The 25,452-nt window shown below is 36.5% G+C and overlaps 1 protein-coding gene across 1 annotated transcript; it reads left to right on the forward strand.

Moving 5' to 3' along the window:
* Positions 1–10,416: 10,416 nt before the first annotated feature.
* LOC145067287 (TRAF-type zinc finger-like protein) lies at positions 10,417–12,434 on the forward strand. The gene is made up of 6 exons (XM_079014463.1): positions 10,417–10,557; positions 10,662–10,811; positions 11,386–11,521; positions 11,628–11,765; positions 11,844–11,965; positions 12,079–12,434. Exons 2-6 carry the CDS (start codon positions 10,768–10,770, stop codon positions 12,251–12,253), a joined length of 615 nt encoding a protein of 204 aa, XP_078870589.1. The 5' UTR covers positions 10,417–10,557; positions 10,662–10,767; the 3' UTR covers positions 12,254–12,434.
* Positions 12,435–25,452: the final 13,018 nt, after the last annotated feature.

The following is a 25,452-nucleotide window of genomic DNA, read 5'->3' on the forward strand; positions in this document are numbered from 1 at the left end:
AACTAAGGGTTTCAGGTTTGAAATTATTTGCTTAGAACCCCAAATTGGTTGAGCCGCCACTTACGATATGAACCTAATGATTAAGGACTTAAGGTGCCAAATTTCACACACAAGGTTATTCATGGTTGATCTTCCATATAAACCTTTCACATGAACCGTATGTAATGTATATCATTTTTTTATTATAAATGTGGATAATGAAGTTATTGTGAAAACATAGCCAATGCTTTAGATTTAACCAACAAGACCAATACTTTTCTTAAAAGCAAGTTTTAAATCTACACAAATCCACGACCTTATTACAAGAGGAAGTTAGCAAAAGACTTTTAACTTTTGTCTCAAGCAGCGAATTAGAAATTAATATGGCTTCTATTTTATTTAGCAAATATGTCTATTGAAGAATTAAAAAATCTTAGATATTTTGTCTTCATGGATAAAAAGTGAAACACAATTTACAGTTCTATGACCCTTGATTATTAATCGTTCAAGATTTATTTATTTATTTATTTATTTATTTATTTTTGTAATTGGCAAGGTAATACGAGCATGAGGTGTGCATGCGCTTATCTAAAGGATTACTAGGTACACAATTTTTTTAATCATTTTTTTTCAATATAAATATAATTGATTGGAGTTAAATAAGTGTTTGGATATTATTTTGGGGTTAATGTGAAGAAAAAAAAATTACGAATTAAACCAAAAACCCGTTTTTCAATATGATTTTGTTATGATACTGATTTTTTCTGAATTATCTCATGCGTTTCCATTTATATAAATACCAATATTACATGGGCTGAATACAAAGAATAGGCTAGCTATACAAAAACTAAATGGGCTATGTAGCCAGCTTGTCTCAGCAACAACACGATACTCCGCTTCGACACTAGACTGAGAGACGGTAGTTTGTCGCTTTGAAGACCATGAGAGGAGATTTTGATCAAGAAACACACAATAAGCGGATGTGGAGCGATTAACCCTGTGAGGGAGACACATATAGCTGCATTTCATGATCGAGAGTGCCCCGAACGTACCAAAGAATCTGCTTAAGCGCAAACAAATGTTGCTCTAGAGGGTTATGCATGTAGAGATATACTTGTAGAATCGAGTAGGAGATGTCTGGACGGGTAAAAGTTAGGTACCGAAGAGCACCCGCAAGACTGTGGTAAAGCGTCGAGCCGGAAACAGGACCCGTGCCATCAATCTTGATTGTGGTGTCAACCGGTGTGCGTGCGGGTTTGCAATTAGACATCTTTGCTCATTCAAGTATCTCAGTGGCATACTTCTGTTGAGATAAAAACATGCCATGGTGATCTCTAGTGACAGCAATACCAAAAAGTGGTTCAAAGAACCCAAATCAGTCATGGAAAATTCATCCCGTGGAGTGGAAATGACTTGTTGAAGGAGTTTGTCTGAAGATGCAGTTAACACAATATCATCTACATAAAGTAAAAGATAGGCGAGACTGTCACCATGTTTGTATATAAAAAGGGATGGGTTAGATTTGCTATTAATGAACCCAAACCGAGTGATAAAATGAGCAAATCTATAATACGAAGCCCATGGTGCCTGTTTGAGACCGTAAAGAGATTTTTGAAGAAGAAAAACATGATCAAGGGTTAAGGTGCTACGAAAGCCTGAGGGCTGGTGCATATAAACAGTCTTCTGAAGGTGGCCGTGACGAAAATCATTCTTCACATCTAACTGATGAACATGCCACAAGTGAGAGATGGCTATACTCAGAACCGTCTGTATAGTAGCCGACTAAACAACCGAGCTAAAGGTCTCCTTACAATCTATATCGGGCTGCTGACTACGACCATTAGCAACCAAACGTGCATTGTACTGGGCAAGATATCCATTTGCATTAACTTTCTTTTTGAACAATCAAACACAATTAACCACATTAGCATTTGAAGGCTGAGGTACAAGTACCCAAGTCCCGTTAGAAATAAGTGCATTATATTCATCATTCATCGCATTTTGTAACGTCCTGAAAATACTGAGTAAAATTTCCATTTAAATAAGTCAGAATCATTCATTCATTATCCCAAAAGACAATCATAATAAAAGTATTCTCAAAACATCAGAGTAAAATCCTAAATAGTCAATGCAAAATAATTCTTCAGGAATGCAGTGCGATCAAGTCAGACACTTCCTTTTGAAAACAGAAGTACTTGTAAACATCTTAAACACAAACCGTAAGTATAAAGCTAAGTGAGTTCCCCAAAGTACCACATACTATACATACACATCATATATACATATCATACTAAAACATGTAATGAGTCTATTTCACCCCTGAGTCTCTTCTGACTCTCTAAGTCCTTTCTGACTTTTTGAGTATCTTTCGACTCCTTTGGTATCTATCAATTGGTACGAGTCTATTTCACCCCTATAACTAAGCATACATCCATAGTAGCAAAAGTCACAAAGATAACAAGCATATATAGGCATATCAGTAAGAGTCACAAAGACCACTGCTATCCTACAACATAATCTAGTGGGCCTCCATTGGTGACTTCGACCTAGAAGTACAGTGAAGAGACTCACCTCACAGTCTGAAAGAATAGTTGCACCAATCACTGCTCCAAAAGCTATCTCTATCGGTTACATATATAATTAACAGGGACCCAAATCTCAGCTACTATTCAAATTACCCAAAATACCCTTAGGTCAAACTTGGTTAAATTACTGGTCAAAGTCAAAAAGTTAAAAAGTCAAAGGAGGTCAACACGGACTGAGTACGCCTAGCGTACTCAGTCACTACGCTTAGCATAGTAAATCCATTCCTAATTACGGGGCTCCATCCTTGTATGCTCAACGTACTACCATGTATGCCCAATGTACTCGACTAATTCCAATTACCGTCATCAAGTGTTTATTTCATTAAGATCTCACATCCAAAGCTCATATCTGGTCCCAAATAACATTCCAAGTCATAAAGTTTCCAACTTTATGACTTTCCATGGCTAGAAGGAGTCCATACACCAAAATCCTAACTTAATACACAAACCAAAGCATCATGACTCTTGCATGGAGGGAATAAAGGGACCAATATCACATTTTCATGACTCCTAATAGCTCCATAATGGATAAAGTTTCCAACTTTATCCATTAAGATGGTCTAAATAACCAATATCCCGTCTTTAAGTCTCAAAGGGACCAAAATGCATCTTTATCGACTTAATCCATTAAGTCCAAGTCTCCAACCTTCAGATTCGAATCAATATGATGTTTAGATGGATAAAGTTTCCAACTTTATCTATAACAAGGTCACAAACTTTTATGATCTAAAATTTATGCACTAAAGTGACCAAAAAGCTCCTAAAACCCAAAACTAGTTAGATCTACAAATGCATCATCAAGATTCAAGCTTTAGACCTTCTGTAGTTTAGAAAATCAATGTAGGCTCTGGTTCCACAAGCTTGAGCTTCAACAATCAATAAGCTTGAACTTCTTTTTCATCCAAAATGCACTCAAAACACACAGAAAGGCTCAAGATTTGATCTAGGGGGCTAGGGTTTCGAGTTGGAGGCTCAAGAGTGTAATGCCCCAAAAAAAATAGAAAATTTTTTCTTTTTAAAACTTATCAAATCATTCATTAAATTTTTCAGGATGAACATCAATTCATAATATCCAAAACATCATAGTATAAATATATCAAATGCGGAAATCGTGAGAGAAGATGTTGTGCCATCACGCCGGACCCTTCCCTTTGGAACTGGATGTACCTGAAACCATAAACATAAACTGTAAGCATAAAGCTTAGTGAGTTCCCCCAAATACCACATACGACACATGAAAGAAGATAAATGCTATGGGACAAATCATAGTCATATAATCATTTCCTTCCATGGCCAAACCATGGTCTTTTCTTTCAGTACCGGGGGCCAGATCCTGGTCTTTCATATAACTGTCAGGGGCCAGACACTTGTCTTTCATGTAAATGTCAAGGGTCAGATCCTGGTCTTCCATATAATTATCACAAGGCATCTAACATTCTACACAACAAACAATGGGCCAGAATTGGTGACTTCGACCCATGGATCTAGTGAGGAAACTTACCTCAACTGCTGAAAAACCAAATAAATGATCGGGCTGATGGACTGGATAAATCCCCGTGCTAACTAAACAAACAAAGCCCTAATTAATAATTAGGACATAACCTATAGCCGAAAACCTACATTACTTGCCTAATGTCCAAGGTAAAAGGGCCAATTTATCCTTTTCTTTTAAACCCAATAAAATCCTAGGCCTAACCCTAAAAATCATCCAAAGTCCAAAATGGGCCCAAACTCAGAAATGACCCATAACCATGAAAATCTATGGTTTAAGCCCAACAATCAAAGCCCAATGATTTAAGGCCCAAAATCACCAAAGTTGGACTGGGCCATACGCCCAACATACCAACTGGTACACACAACATACTCGACCGATGTGGGAATGGATCGCGACTGAGGTGTAGTACGCTGAACGTACTGGGAATTACACCCAATATACGCACCCCTAAGGCAAAACCCATAATAAGGTCTTAATGCCTTAAGAACCTACGAACAAACTTTAGATCTAAGCTTAATAAGACCCCTAAGGCCATAAAGTTGCAAAATTTATGCCTTTTCATGGCTACAATGTAACGCTCTAAAAATTCCAAACAATTTAAACTTTTCGAAAACAACCCAGTTTCATAAAGTTATTACAAAAAGGTTTTCAATACAATTATTATCAGAGTCTTCCCAGAACCACATCATAAAACAAAATCATGCGGAGCGGTACGATCACGCCTTTGCCTTGCCACGGTCTCCCGAAGAACCTGAAAAACATTAAACCACAACTGTAAGCCCGAAAGCTTAGTGAGATACCCCCAAAATACCAACCACATATACCATACACGCACAACATGCCATATCATAACAGAACACAGAACAACCATGCACTTCGGGTCTACTGTGTGACTGGTCCGCCGCACCGGCCTTCAGTCCACTTGGTCCACCCTCCGAGTCTAACCATATACATCGAGTCTACAGTGTGATTGGTCCGCCCGCACCGGGCCTTCAATCCACCTGGTCCACTCTCTGAGTCTACAATGTGACTGGTCCGCCCGCACTGGGCCTTCAGTCGGCCTGGTCCACTCACCGAGCCTCGGCACGTCTGGTCCGCCCTCTTGGGGCCTACAACCTATCCGGACCGCTCGTTGGGCCTTCGGGATAACCGGTCCGCCCTGGGTATGTTGGCCTACAACACAAAGTAGGATCCGCCTCAACCCAACCCCAGTCCAACAACTATGTGCACATAAACATTCAATCATATAACAATTCACATTCAATCAAGCCGATCTAGCAGATCACATAACATAACATCATCCTAACCAGGATGCCGACCTAACCGGTCACTAGCATAGTATCATCCTATATACCATGATACCGACCTTAACCAGGTCTCTAACATAATACCATCCTAACTACCAGGATGCAAACATAGCAAAACAATAACATAACAACGACACCCGGATCATAATACGATAAAGGGCCGGCCTTGGTGCCGTAGACCCTGTCGATATAGTGAGGATAACTCACCTTGCAACTGCCGACTGAACAGAAAAACCCAAGCTGGTCCGACCACTGATGCGATCTCCACCACTGGTCAACACCAAAACACTGAACTCAAAACAAAAGCCAACAATTACCAAAATGCCCCTGGAAATCAACTGGTCAACCCTTGGTCAAAGTCAAAGTCAAAGTCAACCCCTGACTGACTCTACTCGCCGAGTCAACCCGATGACTCGCCGAGTCCCCATGCACAGAACTTCCTCAATCCGCGACTCAACTCGCCGAGTTCCACAACCCTGAGTCTTTTCACACTCGACTCACTGAGTCATCCCTTGACTCACCGATTCACAACTCAACCAGAAGAAAGGTTAGGGCCTCACGACCAGACTCGCCGAGTCCAAGAACATACTCGTCGAATCCAAGGCTATCTTCAACAGGCTCGCCGAGTTGTTCTTCCAACTCGTCGAGTCCCTTCTTATCTTCATCCAACTCGCCGAGTTGTTCCTCCAACTCGTCGAGTTCCAGCCTATCTTCAAGCAACTCGAGTACACCCTTGTGACTCGCCGAGTACCCTTAGATCTGAAACCATACAGAGGCTTTCCAAGCCATGCAGAAGCTCTAAACCATAGATCTACCCTTCTACAAGCCATCCATCACGTAAAGTGGCAAACTTTACGTGAATCCAAGTAGATCTAAGCGTGTTACACTCTAGGGTTTGGGTTTGGGACAAAAGAACTTCACCAACAACTCTTGAGCATAGACTTTATGGCTTTCTGGATCATTAGCAACCTAGATCTGAGGTAGTAACCTCAGATCTTACACCAAATTTGAGAAGGACCTCATTTATGCCCCCAAAACCCCCACAAATGATAGATCTAGATGCATAAAAGCTCAAACAGAGGATTATTACCTCAAATGAAGGCTCCCACTGATGAATGAACCAATTCTCTGCAAAGCCCCTTGCTCTAATCTTCTTGCTCTTCAATTTCCTTCCAAGGTTACCTCCTCCAAGACTCTAATCTCTCACCAAGGAAGCTCACACGAATTTAGGGTTTCTGGAACTCAAAGGGAAGGTAAAGAGGCTAGGGAAGAAGTGTTATGTTCTTTATATAGGGCTCAACCCCCGGAATTAGGGTTCTCTCCACTCAACACCAACTCGCCGAGTCCACCCATGCTACTCGCCGAGTTGGTCACTTAACGCGCGACCAGTTTCGCGACCCTACTCGCCGAGTCCACTCGTGGACTCGTCGAGTTGCCCTTTCACACTTACACTTTTAGCCCTTCAACTCTACTTCTAATACTCCGGGATGTTACATACAAGAAGCTCAACACTAAAAACCTAACTTACTCAAACATTTTCTTCACCATAACTCTTGCATGGGGACAAATCAAGATCCAAGCTTGCATTTTTATGAATTAAAATGCCTTAAAACATCTGAAAAGACACCATAAAGGTTTTAGATTACCTCATGTAGGATTAGGTGTCTAAGCCCATAACTATAATTGATGTTAGCATAACCCTTTGGGTTGCCCTCAAACTTAGCAATTGAACATGATTAATTTGGAGAGAAAGGTTGATTTATTATTTGAATAATAAATTGAAATAAATGATTTGTTAATATATTATGGAAATAATATATTAATTATAAATAACAATATTTAATTAATATTTAATCAAAAATTATTTGGAATTAATTTGGTGATTAAAAGAGTTAATTAAAAGTGTAGGGACTGAAGTGCAATTGTTCAATAGTTGACCAAAAGGCATTCTAGAACCCTCCATGAGGCTTGGACTGTTTTAGGAGCCTTAGGGTTTCTAGAATTATCCCTGGTGGATAATTAGGAAGCTGAATAATTACCCAGTTCAAGATAATATTATTATATTGGGAGGGTTTCCTGACTGCACTATAAATAGGCCCCTAGGGCTATGAAATTCGGTACTCATATTCTTAGAAGAGTTCTGGCCGAAATTCTCCTCCCCCTTCTCCATAATCCTTAGTTGCTAGTCTTGGGTGTGAACTATTAGATACACGACACTTGTGGTGCTAGCTGCCAAAAAATTTAAAGATCGATTCAAGGTTGTTTATAATAACAATCTTCAAAGTAAGTTTCTTAACCTACTGAATTTGTTTTTCATTAAAAAAGTTTTATAGGATGATAATTCATAGTATGTTGCCTACAAATGAAAGACATATATCCTCAATAAGTTGCATATGCCCTAATCATTTGAATTGTTTGAATGTTTTCTGCTTAGTCCATAAAATTTTTGTAACTTACATTTTCCATCACCTCTTACTCACCAAGCTCTTGGTTTTGAGACTAAAAGGATGAAAATCAAGGCTTAACTAAGATCTAAAAAACATAAGCCAAGTTTGGAGCTTTATACCTCTAAATGGTGCACAATGAAGAAAAAATGATGGATCCAAAGTCTTGAGAGCAAAACCTACTCCTTGAAGGCCCTTCTTTACAAACAAGGAAACACACAACTCACTCCAAAAGCTCAAAATGCTCAAAATAGACTAGGGTTTGCAAGGAGGGTTGATCTTGGGATGGAGGCTGATAAAAGTAAATGTCTTGGGGCTATAATGGTGCTTAAATAGTGCACAAACCCTAAATATTTGGATTTTGGTCTGAACCACGAACGCCCAACGTACTGGTGCGGGTCGTAGGTAGCCCAACGTACTCAAGCAGCACCCAAAAGTCACGGAATTACCGGTGGGGACCCTTCTTGCAAACAATTCATAACTCAAGGGTCCAAAAGCAAATATCTAGAAAAAAAGAGGGTACAAAATACAAAATAAATACACTATGCAAAACAAAAATACAAGAGTGTATAAAATACGCTAACAAATTTGATACCAGTTACAATGGGTATATGTTTCCATCAAAAACTGATTAGCATCTGATGAATTCTGATAACACCTTTTTGAACACAGATCTAAAAGATCCAAACTGGTTTGAAATGCAGATTAGTATAATATTAGATTATGTTCGCCTTTTAGAGCCATAAACTAAGGACGTGTTTAGCACAGAACATTTGAATATCTTTGTTTTGAACAAAAAACCTCGTTTGACACTATAAACTTGTAACGTTTTAAAAGCTATTTTATGTAGCAATTAACACAACACTATGACTTGCAGCTAGTTTTAACGAAGATGCCCCAAACCAAAAGTCGTGTGATACACCTGTATCAAAAGCAATGAAAAAAAAAATACACAGTCTATCGAAAATGTTTACACATAAAAGTAAGAGAAAATTACAAAAATGGTCCCTATAGTTTACCAAAAGTCACAAAGTCAGTATCTATTAATTTTTTTTGATGCAAATGGTCCTTGTGGTTTGCGAAACTTGCAAAGTTGGAAATTTGTTTGAAAAAATAAATTAATTTGCTGAAGGTAGGGGAGAAGACTCAAACTCACGACCTCCACCCCTTTATTTGAACAAAACCTTAACCAGTTAGCTGATTGCTCACTTGGTTATAACACCCTAAAACTAATTTATATAATAACAAAAACGTTAATATTTAAATAATAAATAAATTACAAAAAACATTTTTTTTTGTAAATAAAACAAAATGTATTTTAGTCGTATTACAAAAAAAATTGTTTTTTACAAACAATTTGTATGTATTTTTATGTATTTATTTTACGTAAAATATATATTTTTTATTTCTTTAAAAAATAAGTTTTCATATAAAAATAAGTTTTTGTATATTATATTTTTTATGTCTTTAAATAATAATAATTAACAATACTCATGACATAAAAAAATGTATAAATTCTGTTGAGCCGCTAGTTCTAAAACCGTTTTTTCAATTATATATATTAAAAACAACTTAACAACGATTATGTTATGTATCTAAACAATTTATACAATTTTTTTTATGTCAAGAGTACTATTAATTATCGTTATTTTAAAAAGATATATCATTATTTCTTTTTATCTTCATTTCAATCATACGATTTAAAACTTGCAATTAAGATGAAATACGTATTTTAAATAAGATATATAACCGAATAGATTTTTATGTTTTTTTAAATACATATAACCAGAAAACGGTTTTTAGAAAACTATTTTTCAGTTATATATATTTAAAAAAAAATGAAATACGTATTTTAGAACTAGCAATTCAAAAGAATTAATATATTTTTTTATGTCACGAGTAGTGTTAATTATTATTATTTCAAAGACATAAAAAAATATATATACGAAAACATATTTTTTATATGAAAACTTATTTTTTAACGAAATAAAAAAATATATTTTACGTAAAATAAATACATACAAATTCTTTGTAAAAAACAATTTTTTTATAATACGACTAAAATACTTTTTGTTTTATTTAAAAAAAAGTTATGTAAAAAAATATTTTTTTTGTAGTTTATTTATTATTTAAATATTAACGTTTTTGTTATTATATAAATTAGTTTTAGGGTGTTATAACCAAGTGAACAATCACCTCAATTGGTTAAGGTTTTGGTCATATAAAGGGGGGGTGGAGGTCGTGAGTTTGAGCTTTCCCCCTTACCTTCAGATAATTAATTTATTTTTTCTAACAAATTTCAAAAATGGTCCCTGTGGTTCTTCAAATGTCATGAATTCAGTCTTTCTGTACTTGAAAAGACGAATATGCCTGTACAGATTTAGTCCCTAACGGCGTTTTACTAACGGTGTTAGTAAAAAGGGCAAACTTTGCAAGTTTCGTAAACCACAAGGACCATTTGAATAAAAAAAATTAATAAAAACTGGCTTTGTGACTTTTGTTAAACCACAAGGACCATTTTTGTAATTTTATCTAAAAGTAAATTAGGCGTTAAAAAAAGAAGTCACAAACTAAATAAAAGATATGAGAAAATAAAAAATGAAAAATATGTGTATATGAAAGAGATACATTAAATCCACGAAGTTGCATCGTTTCTTGAAATTCTCATCATCAAGAAAAACACCAAATCCAGGAAGTGACTCCTGTGCGAAAGTGTTCCGTTGGAGCGATCGATTTCACAATCACAGGTCCTTTTCAAAGCTTTCAATCCTTCATTTCCATGTTTTTTTTTCTTGTTTGTTTTTTTCCCGCATACCATACCAATCTCATCATACTCGTATGATTTTATTAGGAATTTGGATCTTCTTGTGATAAGGAATTCAATTCGATTCTAGAATTCGAAGTTTGCAGATAATTTGGTAGTGTTGTGGGTAAGATACCTACCTTCAACCGAGACGATGGACGTAGGTTCTTATCGCGCGACAAACATTTGCAGTCACTGGTAATAATAGGGTTTCTTTTTTCTTGAAAATTGTTGCGTGATTTTGAGATTTCTTATTTAATATGATATTTGTTGCATTGCATATGGGATTTTATGAGGTTAAGTGAAACAGTTGGTTATACGTAGCCTGTAGGCATAGAAAGATTTGTGTTTGGTGCGAAAAGTGTTTGAGGTTTTTAAGCTAGGGTAGTTGTTAACTAACGATTTGATTGTCTCGTCTGGCATCTATATCCATTATATTCCGATTTGAAATGTTAGATCATACCAACGGGAGCTTGAAATTGCAAGTAATTTTTGATGGTTTCATATATATATATATATATATATATATATATATATATATATATATATATATATATATATATATATATATATATATGATGCCATTAAATACAAAAGGGTCTGTTATCCTATTCCTATTGATGTCTTTCTTTTCCATATCTCTTGTTCTAGTTTTTATGTTGGTTTTTTTGAAAATATATACTGTATATTGTTTGGATAAGTGTTAAGAGTTGAGAATATAAAATTGGTGAAGAAAAAAAACGAGAATAATAATGTAAGCATGATTGTGCAGTGACAGAGCGATTCCGTCTTCGAATATCGATCTGCATTATTTTCACTGCTCGCGCAATTTAGAAAAATGTAAACTCTGTGATGAAATGGTTCCCAAAAAGCACGCTGAAGAGCATTACTCCAACACCCATGCTCCGGTATGTAGTCAGTCATTCAGTCAGGTTATTATATACATATTGGCTTTAAAAAAAATTAATAAGTGAAAAAGAAACAAGAGCTGAGAGGACACACACACACACACAGGTATCGTGTTCATTGTGCAGCGAGAGCATGGAACCTGAAAGCCTGGCTGCACACCAACGTGAACATTGCCCCAAACGAATCGTGACATGTGATTACTGTGAATTCCCTTTGCCTGCAATCGACTTATTTGAGCATCAGGTAACCAATAATCAATCTTTCTTTCCAAAATATTTGAAATACCAATTAATCATTTCTTTTAAAAATACCAATTACCAGGAAGTCTGTGGAAACAGGACAGAGCTCTGCAATCTGTGCATCAGATACATCAGATTACGTGAGAGAATGGCCCATGAACTCACTTGTAACGGTGTCCCAGATACCACTGTAGAAGCTTCCAGGTTTAAAAAACTTTTTACTTTTTTTTTTCAACAAAAAAATATACTCCACTATATATTTAAGAAGTTTTAGGTTTGAATGTTTGTTTGTTTGATGTTTGATGTTTGTGAATCAGGGCGAGGGAAGGTGAAAGAGAGCATGGGGGTGGGGCAGCTAGAAGAAGGCCGCGACCCCCACCACAAGAATTCTCTACAAGAAGACTTGTATTCACGATAGCCATAACTGGAATAGCTGTTGTCTTGGGCTCTCTCATGTTCCAGAGGAAACCACAAAATACTGACCTCCGTTAAAACTTATAACTCTTAAACCAACCCTAAACTCAAATTCTTTCTTTTCTTTACTGTAAAAAAAAGGAGAAAATTTATATGTTTGATTTGGTTTTGCATCTCAGATATTCATTCCTGTTCACTGACCTTTGACCTCATTATACCAACCAAATTTATGCTTTCTTATAGTATTATAATATTATTATATGCATGTTAATAACGTTACTCTTTGCATTGTGCCTAGTAATTGAATCATGCAAACATCATTCTTTCAATAATGGATGTTAAAAGCCGCATCTATTGGTGCAATTGATATATCATATATTGGAAATTTAATTATACCTTCAAATACGGTTTGCTTGTATTTCTGTATGTATACGGTATAAATATTAGAATTGGTTTCTGATGTATCAATGTACAAACTCTTCTTAAACGAGACCAGCTCTAAGTCACCGGGTGTTCACTTAATGAACTAATGAGTTACATACTTAGTCTATATATATATATATATATATATATATATATATATATATATATATATATATATATATATATATATATGTGTGTGTGTGTGTTTAATCTTCATCTAATCTCAACATAACTTAACATATTCAGACATATACCATACCATATAATATACTTTTATGATGAGAGTCTAGTGATTGAGGTAAGTAATATTGTAATTGTTTTGTGATTTACCCCTATCTCATCAGTGTGGGTCCAAATGGTGAGGTTTGCATTTTTTTTTAAAATCTATTTATATTAAGATACATACCATACATTTCATGGTTTTCATAATGCCTGCTAGCTTTGCTTAATTATTTTTGGATGTGTAATTTTAGACATTTTTCATTTACATATTCCAAAAAAATACTTCTCATACAATTTTAATGAAAATAACTATTAACATTGGAAATTCATGATAAGATGTGATGGAAAAAATCTTGATAGAAAAATAATACCAAGCTTAGCTCACAAGTTATTACTAATTTATATCATATAGTTTGATTAATATTTCATAAAAATCATATGTTTTGTTCGGTTAAACTAGATTTATAAAAGTTCTTATATGAAAAGTCATTTGTTATTTAATATCATTTATATACGGATGGGTAAAATTATCATTTAATTAGTTCAAACAGTTTTTTTGGTTTAATAAAAAAACAAGTTTAATATATAAGATATTTTCATTGTTTTATGGCCTACTTAAATAAAAAGATTTATTAATCAATAATCATCTTTCTTTTCTCTTATGATCACTTTGTTTTAATTTAAATTATCAATTTGGTGCTTAGGGTAGTTAATATAAATGGATTTAGACGAAACCACGTAATCAATATGATGATAAACGTATAGCCGTATAGGTATGACACATACCGTTTTTATAGTTTTTGTGTTAAACTATAATTGAAGATGGTATAAAAAGTATAATTACGTTTTTATCTATTTTGCTAGTTATGTGTAAAAATTGTATATGAATTTGGGTTGCGTAATTAGATATCTCGAAGTTAAGACTCTTATTAATTTAGTGTCCTAAAAAGATAAGTGGCGTTGGTACTCGTGGTATCAAATATTCAACCGAGTTTGAGCAGGTACGGACACATGATTTAAGAATAAGGGGCTGACGTCGTAAAAATATATTCAAGTATATCTTATATCAAAATAAAATGAAAGAGTCTACAATCTTGAAAGAGAAAATGACTAAAAATTCCTTTAAGTAGAAGTTATACCGATTATTACATAAATGACATTTTGAAAAGTTTTCAACTAATAGTAAACATTGATTTATAATTCTCCATTAACATGCTAATGCTAAAGTTATCTTAATTAAAAATACATATGTTTCATTATATTAATTATACTCGTGATATACTCATTATCGATATAAGAAACAAAATACCATTTATAATAATATAGTTAATGGAAATTAAAATATTATTGAATACACAAGAAAATTAAAAAACATATCTTGTTCTTTAAATGGAGAAGATATTTTAAGTGGAAAAGATATTGTAGTACAGTAGCCAAGTAGCAACAAATAAAAAAGTTGTTGGCGATGGGCTATAAACATATGAAATGAGCTTATCTAATTAGTACTCTAAAAATGTTGGGGTGGCTGGACATCCGGCAGCCACTGTAGTAACTCTCCCCCTGAGTTTGAGTACCTTGTTATAAATAACATAATTCTTTCTTGAGTAAATTACTGAAATCGTTCTTATGGTTTGGTCAAAAATGCACATTTGGTCTTTAACTTTTTATTTTTTGCATTCGGATCGTCCCTATGGTTTTCTTTTGTTGCATTTTTCGTCCCTTACATACATAAAGTTAGGGATCAAACACGCAATTTTGACCAAACCATAAGGACGAAAAACACAACAAAATCAAACCACAGAGACTATCCGAGTGCAAAAAAAAAGTTAGCTACAAACATGAATTTTGACTAAACCATAAGGATGATTTCAGTAATTTACTCTTCTTTCTTTCTTTTAACTTAATGCAAAACAGAAATTATGGTTAAAACTTAAATGATATTTTAATGTAATTTAGTCTCGTTGTTTTTCTTCTGTTTGTGCAATGAAGTAACCTTTTTATTATAATTTTCAAGGTTCTAAATAACGTTAGATATGATTTGACGGCAATGTAATTATGTTAAGTCTCAAGTTTTTTCGAGTCATTTCGTTTGTAAGACATTACTTAAGACGACAATTTTGTATATAATTAATGAATTTATATAAATTTTTTATTATTATTCATTTTTATATATACATTTGACGTAATGCGATATTTTGTTAAAGCTTGACGGCAAATACAAACATCGGAGTCATAACATACAATGACGTCTTTTTAAAACATTACTAATTTTAAATAAAACATGTAATGATGCTTGCGAAAATATACAATTGTTGACAACAAGTCAACAAAAATGATATTCTCTAACATGAAATCGGATAAATACTTTTATATATATATATATATATATATATATATATATATATATATATATATATATATATATATATATATATATATATTAGCTATATGCCTATATGTAACAAAGAGTTTTGGCTTAATATAATTTTAATATATTCTTCTTTTCCAACATATGATATTATTTTACTATAATATTACAACATTCTTTATGCCTACTAAAGGGTATTTAATATTCTATATATCTAACAAAAGATTTCATCATTATGAAAATAATATTTTTTTGTTATTCTCGTATCGAAGTTTAATTTTACACTAAGACAAGATTCTATATCAGATAAATAATATCTAAAATAATATATTTTGTGAGATAAGAGAGTATAATAAGATTGTAGTAAGATATTATTATGTTTTTCTTTTATTAAAAAATGTTATGGCTTTATCATTAATTATCCCAAAATATATGAACTTCTATGATAATTACGGACTAATATCCCAAATGTGTAAATGTTTACCGATTTTTTGGTCATTTTCCGTAAACAATTTGTAGTAATTTGTCCTTTATTGTTCAAAAAAATTAAAAGTAAAATGACGACTTAATCGATAATGTGCTTAGAATATATGGAACCACAAAACATTTCCTTATTTCTTTCTACATCTCTCTTAGATGTTTATCATTTTTTTCTCCTTTGATTCCTATTTCGATACCGATTTGGTTGTTTCTCTCACATTCCATGCAATATGTAATTAAGTCATATGAGAATAATGAACTTTGAGATGTATTTTAGTTAATTTGGAATGGTGAATGACATTTATATTTCTCGTCATAATAACAAGAATGGAAAGAGATTGCAGGGTTTTTACGAGTAGACAATCTGAACCTTCTTAATTTTTTTTATATCAATTTTTTTCACATTAATTAATTAAATATACGATAAATTTAAAAGATTGAGTTTTGTTATACAAAAAGGCTTAGCGGCGCAGAAAAGGAACACATCAAAATAAGTCGAAGGTAATGTGTTGTAACAACCCGATTTTTTAAAAAATTTTAAACTTTTATTTTCATAACATCAATCATAGTAAATATAAAAACCCAATACATATCCATGTTATTTTGAAAATTCATACTACAAAGCGCTAAATGTGAAAACACCGGAGAATGCATGCCTCGTCATCAAGCCGGACCCTTGCCCTTATCAATATAAGTACCTGAAACATACAAATAAACTGTAAGCACAAACTTAGTGAGTTTCCCAATCACACAAATCATATAATCACATAATGTCATGCTCATACATATACATACAAATTGCCATGGACTCCCTCCATGGTCTTCAATGGAATGTCATGGGCTACCCCATGGTCTTATATCCTCATACCATGGGCTCCCCCTATGGTCTTGACAAGTGCCATGGGCTCCCCCATGGTCTTCACATAAACCCATACATAAATCAAATAACAGATCATTTCCCATTCAATACAACCATATCATATCAATTAATGGGCCGACCTTGGTGCCTTCGACCCATAAGTGTGGTGAGAAGACTCACCTCAAATACTGACAATAGTTGAATACTCCATGGCTCGGATTATCTACTCTACTCAGTCCCTAAACATAAATAGCTCCTTAGATTCAACTCAATACTTCAAAACCTAAGAGTCAACATTAGTCAAAGTCAAAGTCAAGGTCAACATTCCGAGTTGACTCAACTCGTCGAGTTCCCTTGTTAACTGGCCGGATCGTGAAAAGTCCCACCAACTCGTCGAGTTCAATCATGAACTTGTCGAGTTGGCCAGAAAACCAACCTCTTAATGCATTAATCTATTTCCTTTAAATCCAAAGACTCTAAACCTCATATACCTTTCAAAATGATGTCTAGAAGGGTAAAGTTTCCAACTTTACCCTCAAGGATCATCCATAAAGCTTCAAGCTCAAACCCTAGGTCCTTTTAAGAGGGTCTTGACCCATTAACCCCTTAAACCCTCACTCCAATGTTCCAAAACACAGATATGATGTCCCAAAGTAGGAAAAACACGTAAAGTTTCCAACTTTACGTCCATGCATGCTAGAATACCCTCTAAGGCTCATTTATGACTTCATAATGGACATCTTGCATGAATGGGACACAGGGACCAATAAAGTTTGCAACTTTAAGCTTCAAGAGGTCATGAAGTGGTCAGATCTAGCTTGACAACCCGTGGAATCTACATTTTTTGGACAACTCAACCAAAACCCCAAAATCATGCTTAAACTTCAAATAAGGAGATCTAGATGAATACATGACAAGGAAACGACTTTATACCTTAAAAATTATGCCTTTAAAGAAGAGTATCTGGATCTAAAGCCCCTCCTTCAAGCTAGATGCTTCCTACCTTCAAGCTCCTTTCAAGAATCACCAAAAACCACTCTTTTAAGCTCACTACACTCAAGATGCAAGATGGAATAAGAATCTAGGGTTTCTTTGGACAAGGGAGGCTAGCCAAAAGGGTTTAAGTCCTTTATATATGGTGCAACTCCCTAAAATTATGGTTTCATCTTTGGCCATCAACTCGTCGAGTTGGATCCTTAAACTCCACGACCAAATAGATTCCTACATGACGAGTTGGAGCTCCCCAACTCGTCGAGTTCCAGCCCAAAACCTTAAAAATGTTGAGAAATGAATAATACCTGGACCAAGTGTTACAAATATCCCCCACTTGAACTATACTTCGTCCTTGAAGTCTGATGATGCAAAAAGGTTTGGATAATGCTGCTCGTCTCGTCCTCCGGCTCCCAGGTCCATTCGGAGCCTCTTTGGTGCTGCCATTACACCTTTACTAACTTCATTTTTTTGTTCCGGAGGGCTTTCGTTTCTCTGTCCGGAATCGCAATGGGCTTTTCCACATAATTCAAGCTCTCATGAATTTGAATATCATCAAGCGATACAACCATCGAATCTTTAGCCACACACTTTCGTAACCGCGAAATGTTAAATGTATTGCGGATTTGCCCAAGCTCCTCAGGCAATTCCAACTAATACGCAACCTTGCCTACCCGGGCGATAATCCGAAACGGGCCTGTAAGACTTTGATCTAGGTATCAATCCAAATCACTAGATTGGTGCGGAATCCCAATCAAGTGAATGATACAAATCATAAATATGAAATAAGAACGTAATGTTGAATCTTCAATGCATACTATATTAATCAATAGTCTAGTACATAAGACTCTATATGTCTCTCGGTTCTCTCTATCTCTCTCTAAATCTCGGAATCAATAATTAGAATGACTAACTCTAAATAATGTTGAATAAATACTATTTATATACGTAGACCTAAATACAATGGACCAACCCAAAGCCCAAACGAAATCACTTAATGATTTCGGTCCAAATACCACCGAATTCATTGTGTTTTCGGTCCTAGACCAAGAACTGTAAAAGCTATGTAAAGTAAAGTATAAACCACAAATCATGTCCCAACAATCTCCCCCTTGGTTTATAGCTTTCTTTTCTTTTCAATCTTCTCTTTGTTCTAGACTTTCATCTTTTATCTTCAATTTCTTCACGACTTCAAGATGAACATATGAATTTCTACATGAATAACTTCATCTTGAATAGTTGGAATTCCTTTAAAATTTAACTTTGAACGTACATTGGGTATAGAGGCTTCATGTATATGTTCTTGAAAATCAACACTTTCAGCTTTTAAAAACTTCAGAGATAATTACAAAGAGAACGATTCTTCTGGATCACTTCAGCAGGTTCATAGATAGCAACAAATTCATTGAGGAGACTTCAATGCAATTCATCACATAACTTCAAATACATCTCCGCCTTGCTTCTGGGGTTGAAAGGTTGTGTGTTGAAAATTAATTTTCACTTCTTGTTCCTTCGAATGAATATTCTTCATCGATCACAAATCCGTCTTGAAAAGTAACCATGACTAAAAGTCCCTGTGGATCATAGAGTCATAAAGACCCTTCTCACCATAGTTGTTCAAGGACCCAACCTTGGCTCAGATGGAGACTACTCGCAGTATCTGTGTGAACATAGAGGAACGTACTGCGATTTTTTGAGTATCAGAGAACTAGTCGTGGCTATTTTTGATGTTAGCCCTGCATATCCTCGATCAAAGATCTCAATACAGTTTTTCAAGTTAACAAGTTAACTTGGCCCTTTGGCGAGACGTGGTTTCTGAATCTCAGCTCAATGTATCATTCTAGTGACAGTGAGTGTTAATTCGCAATTTGACCATAGTCTACCAGATCACAAACGACTGCCTATGGAATTCGAGAGACTCAATCGATTCTATGCCAAACATGCATCTTCCATAGAGAAATCCGATTTAACGATAAACCATCCACAGTCAAGAACTTCAAGCCCCGGAAATTCATGAAGGCTGAATTCATTCAATACACACTTACAAGAAGGAATCAGGACTATGTCCGCACCTAAGCTGACTTCCCATGTATGAACCCAGAAGAAGTCTTTCTAATAGCAAGGGTGTTCCAAAACAAATGCGAAAAGTATCTAAAAATGAAGATAGCACTTGAAAGGGCAAGCATTTTTTTGAAGGAAATCGTCTGCGACTTTGCAAATATTGATGCGGACATCTACCCAACAATTGCCAAGAAGTTCGATCTACCACCACTTGATCCTGCATCGATGCCTACCGAAGGTTATCAAGAGAGATCCCTAGGTGCAACAAACTTCCCTGAAGTTGGAGTCATTTTCAAAAGGAAGTTCGATAAGATTAAATACTTCATTCCCATGATCTCCATGAATCGTCTTGCAAGGAAGCAACTTGAAATCTGTCGAACCGCAATAGAAAAATCAAAACACACGACTGCCGAAGTCAAGTTCGAGATTTTAAGAAAGATCACCTGGTTGGAAAATATCAGAAAGTTTTGGTGGATTCTGATCAAGTTTTTGAAACTTGATAAGTAAAGAAAAGTTAAAGAGGTCACTTAGGGGGAAATTGTTGAATCATGAAAGTGACCCTCTTGAACTTAGTCTACCGCAACCCTCAAGAATCCGCAGTCAAGCCATCATCAGCAGCCTCATCCGAAGTCATCTATCTAACCGCAGTCTTACTTACGTTACTTAGTTTAATTTTATCTACTTTTCTGTAATACTCTCTGTTGTCCAGTATGCCTTGCATGGCTACTCTTAGAGATATGATCCAATGTAATTCTTGAGTCTCTATATATAGAGCTCATTCTTTATCATATATAAGAATCTGAACAATCTTCAAGTCTATCTATTACATCTTTCTATTGCGCATCTCATATCTCTCCTTACTCTCAAAATCCTCTAGAACACAACTGATTATTATTCCTCTTCATAGCAAGTCATTCGTGACTTTATCACTAAGCTTGATCTCACTCACTAACTTGGTCTAAATGCATTCCATGTTATGAATCAACTTGTGTGTCTACTTGATATATTACCTGTTGTCATTTATATTTCCTTACATTTCCGCACCTAACTCTCTAACTATCTAACTCGTTGATTTATTATTGTTGAACTTTTAGATCCTTTGAGATTAACTATTCCGCAACTATACTTGTCTAACGTTTGTGCAAGTGTTTCAAGTTTTTCTCTCAACAAAGGCCATATGTTGTAACGACCCAAAAATCACGACTAAATTTTTTTTAAAAACATTACTAAAATCATATTTATAAAAACTGTATCATAAGTCATAACATAATTTATCGAGTATTAATTCAAAACATAATATCATTATTAGAGTCAAACATTCCCAGGCTAACTGACTGTGGTGTGTGCACTGCAATCTCCCCGAGCTCCTCTTTTGAAAGCTGAGTACCTGAAACCAAAACTGAAAACCGTAAGCACGAAGCTTAGTGAGCTCCCCCAATCTACCACATACCATACAATAACATATCAAGCACATACTGGGGCCTTGCCCCCTCCATCGAACCGAAGTCCAAAGCTGACTGACTGGGACCTTGTCCCCTACATCGGACCGAAGTCCGAAGCTAACTGACTGGGGCCTTGCCCCCTCCATCGGACCGAAGTCCGAAGCTGACTGACTGGGACCTTGTCCCCTCCATCGGACCGAAGTCCGAAGCTAACTGTCTGGGACCTTGTCCCCTCCATCGGACCGAAGTCTGAAGCTAACTGACTGGGGCCTTGCCCCTCCATCGGACCGAAGTCCGAAGCTAACTGAACACAACATATCATAACATATCAACTGGCATAAACTCACATATACTGCATACTACATCGGGCCATAGCCCGGAACACATAACACATAAATCCTGTCTGAGCCACGAAGGCATCAAACATACTAACTACTGTATCAGATCAACATCCGAAAACTACTGCTAGCTAAACGGGCCGGCATTGTGGCCTTAGACCCGTTCCTACTGGAAGGAAACTCACCTGAACTGCTGAGCTCTGCTGATAAACCTCTGGCTGCTACTCGACAATCCCCTGAACTATCAAAAGCCAATATAACACTTAGTCCAACTGACCTCCAAAGGTCACTAGGTCAACTCTGGTCAAGGTCAAAATCCTGGTCAAAGTCAACCTTCCAGGTCAACCCTACTCGCCGAGTCTACATACTGACTCGCCGAGTTCATACGCTCAGGGTCTTTCTTATTCGCGACTCGACTCGCCGAGTCAGTCTATGACTCGCCGAGTCCAACTAGCTCCAAGTCCTGTCCTGACCAACTCACTGAGTCACCACCCGACTCACTGATTCGAGTCTCAACTCGAAGGGTTTGAAGTTTCACGATCTGACTCGCCGAGTCCACTAATAGACTTGCCGAGTCCATTCCTAACTTCATCCGACTCGACGAGCTGATCATCCTACTCGTCGAGTTTCTCCTCATCTTCAAGCTACTCGCCGAGTCCACTCTAAGGACTCGCCGAGTCTATCCAGTCCTCAATCCATGCAGTGGCTTTTTGAGCCAAACAGAGTTTCCAACTCATAGATCCACACGTCTAGGGCCTATCCCCCACATAAAGTGGCAAATTTTACGTGTAGATTAAGAGATCTAGGCTCAAAACACACTAAACTAGGGTTTATGGAAAACATACTTCTTCAACATGCCAAGGGCTGATACTTTAGGGGATTCAAGGCCAAAACAAACATGGATCTGAGGTAGCAACCTCAGATCTGAACCTCCAACTCGAATTGGTTACATATTAAACCAACAATGACCAAATCTCACACATAATAATAGATCTAGGTGCAAAGGGAGTCCAAGCAACAATTTATTACCTCCAACTGGTCTGAAATGTCTTCTCAATCTCGGATCTACAGTCCCTTCTTGCACCTCCAAGGCTTTTCTTCCTTCTCCAAGCTTTAGTGCACTCTTCAAGGCAAGATCTAGCTCAAAAACGGATATGGCGGCTAGGGTTTGATGTTCTGGGGTAGAGAGGCAGTAAAGGAACCCTAAGAAAGAGAATGAGACGCTTAAATAGGCTCCAAGTCCCGGATTTAGGGTTTTCCTCGTTCAGACCCAACTCGTCGAGTCTCCTTGGCCGACTCGCCGAGTCGGTCGCTAACACCTCAACCCGGATCCCGCTCGAACTCGCTGAGTTCCTCCTTGGACTCACCGAGTCTCCCCTTAAACTTGAGGTTTTCTTTCTTTTCTTGGCTTTCCAAACTTTGGGGTGTTACATATGTTTTTGGTGATTTATGAACACAACGTGGCCTTAAGGAAGGCCACGGTGTGGCGACCAGATGGAGTTGACCGTTGACTTTGACCGTTGACTTTGACCAAGTTTGACTTTATGTCATTTGGGGTATTTTTTGTAGTATATTGAAGCTTGAGCCCTTATTATATGTATAAGTGATCAGTAGAGGCAATATTTGGAGCAATGATTCGTTCAACTAACTTTTTAGACTGTGAGGTGAGTTTTTCCCTCACTGTACTTATGGGTCGAAGGCACCAATGTCAGCCTGGTAGATTATGTATCCTGGTTTAGGATGTTGTTATGCTGTAGTGATTTGTTAAGACCTGTATGTTTATTTGTTGCTGTTATATATTTATCTGTTGCATATGTCGACATAGTGCAGTTGAGTTGAGGCATTACGGCTCTGTGCGGGAGCCAACAAACCTGAGAGCAAGCTAGACATAAATTATGGGCCAAGAAGGCAAGCTAGACTTATGCTATGGGCTCGAGAGCAATCCAGGCTTGAGATGTAGGACTAAAAGGCAAGCTAGACTCATTCTATTGGCTCAGGGGTAATCCAATGCGGTGACTGTGGAACCATCATGCATACTGTTATTTGTTGTGTGTGGTGGTATTTTTGGAGAAACTCACTACAATTTGGCTTACAGTTTAAGTGTTATGTTTATGGTACTTCAGATGATCGAGGAAAGGCGAAGGCATGATCTTACACATCCTTCAGTGATATGTTTTGGAGAATTTATGATACATTGATTTTGGGATATTTGAATTTAATACTTGATTTCTTACCACTTGGGTTTTTGATATAAAGAATGGTTTACTTAATTGAAAATGAAAAAAAAATATTATGAATTTCGGATGTTACAAGTTGGTATTAGTGCCCTGGTTTGAGCGAATTGGATGAGCATTTAAGTGAATCCAGACTCAAACTTTGGATTTGTAAACTTTTTAAAATTACTTTCAAAATTGTTTTTAAAATTAACCAAGGAAGGATGAGATGTGTACGATCAAATGGAGAAAGAAAGTATGCCTTAAGATACTCGCGCTATTATTTTCTTATGATGATTATGATAGAATTGCATGCTAGTTGTAAGATAGTGATCCTCAAGAATTTTATGATAGAATTGCCCAATGTGTGATGCCTAATAGCCTAGGAGAATCCCTTGTATGCTAGATGGAATTGACATCATTACCATAGTTTCTTAGAGTGTGCATTATATTTTTATATGACTATGATTTTATAGCCTGAGAATGTTTGATTTAGCCTTATTTCATGTTCCTTGTCTGGTTGTTGGCTTAGGGTAGAATCAAGTATTCGACTGTCTATGGAATCCAGTGTTATGTATGATTAGCATGTACGAGTGACTACATAGTTGGTGGAAGTTTCATGAGTGAGTGTGGTTGAAGTAGGTAAGCTTGAAGAGTGATTAGCCACTCTTGAGAGAGTGAGTATAGGATGCATGTGTATCCTAGTTTTTGGGTTTGTTTTTAGGTAGTTTGTGATGACTCATTGAGACAAATATAGGTTGGTGTGGAAGGTAGTATGGGCCCGTACTACTAGAAGCACATGACCTGTAGGCATAGAAAGGAAGTCATAAACCCCTAGGGTTTAGTCTTTTCATGATGGGTGTAAGAGTATGATTTGTGGAATTTATGATATATATTTTTGGTTCATTTCAGTATTGTGTACACGAATGGATATGGTCTAGGAGCTGCTGGCCCGAAGAGTCCAGGGTTGTCAGACGATGACATTGGTGAGTTGATCTCCACTAAGGTGGATGCTGCTGTCTGGGGTACCATCACTGAGGTTTTTGGGTCTATCAAGACTGCGATGATTGAGTTGTTTGATGAGCGGTACACTGTTGTGTTTAAGGCTGCTGTTGCTGTAGCCACCACTGTTGTTGCTGCTGCTGGAGTTCAGGGGAGAGGATCAATCTAATATCGGGATTTCAACAACACGCATCCCCTAGAGTTTGACTGGGTCAAGGACTCGATTGTGGCCATGAGATGGATTTCTGACGTGGAGGGTTGTTTCTTCATATGTTCCTATCCGGAGGACTGGAAGGTCAAGTGCACTCTGAACTTTCTTTGACTGGGCGTGAAGGACTGGTGGAACCTAATGACCAATTCTTGCACTCCTGAGTGGAGGAGTGTTGTTACTTGGGAGAAGTTCTTAGAGATGTTTCTCTCTAGGTATGTTCCTATGGTGGAGAAGGAGAGGTTGGCTCATGAGTATCTGGATTTGAGGCAGACGATGGAGCGATGATGAAGATCACTAAGATGTTTACTAAGAGGGATCTTTTCTGTCCGGAGTATGCTACTATAGAGCAGGCTCAAATGAAGCGGTACTTGGGCATGCTAGAGACTGACATTTGATAGTTTGTGTCTACCCAACGTTACAATACCCTCTCCGAGCTTCAGGATGTCGGGCGGAGATGGGAGATTGAGATTGAGACTCAAATAAAGGAGTGGAGGTAGGCCCCCGTTCAATCATAGCCTGCAACGAAGTGGTTCAAGCTCGCTTATTCATGACCTGGGGGACATAGGGAGCGTACTTGTTGCAAGTGCGGAAAGGTTCATGAGGGTCTTTTTCGATATTCTTCTAGGTGCCACAGATGTGGAAAGGAGGGGAATTATGTGAAGGATTGT

The sequence above is a fragment of the Lactuca serriola genome, chromosome 1 (genome assembly GCF_051521515.1).
Source record: "Lactuca serriola cultivar US96UC23 chromosome 1, Lser_US96UC23_V15, whole genome shotgun sequence".
In the NCBI taxonomy this organism is placed as follows: domain Eukaryota; kingdom Viridiplantae; phylum Streptophyta; class Magnoliopsida; order Asterales; family Asteraceae; genus Lactuca; species Lactuca serriola.

Bases quoted from the DNA above. Each gene is read 5' to 3' on its own strand.
- LOC145067287 (XM_079014463.1), top strand. From the start codon at position 10,768: ATGGACGTAGGTTCTTATCGCGCGACAAACATTTGCAGTCACTG. The intron at 10,812-11,385 runs GTAATAATAGGG...ATGATTGTGCAG, and splicing joins ACAAACATTTGCAGTCACTG to TGACAGAGCGATTCCGTCTT. The intron at 11,966-12,078 runs GTTTAAAAAACT...TTTGTGAATCAG, and splicing joins ACCACTGTAGAAGCTTCCAG to GGCGAGGGAAGGTGAAAGAG.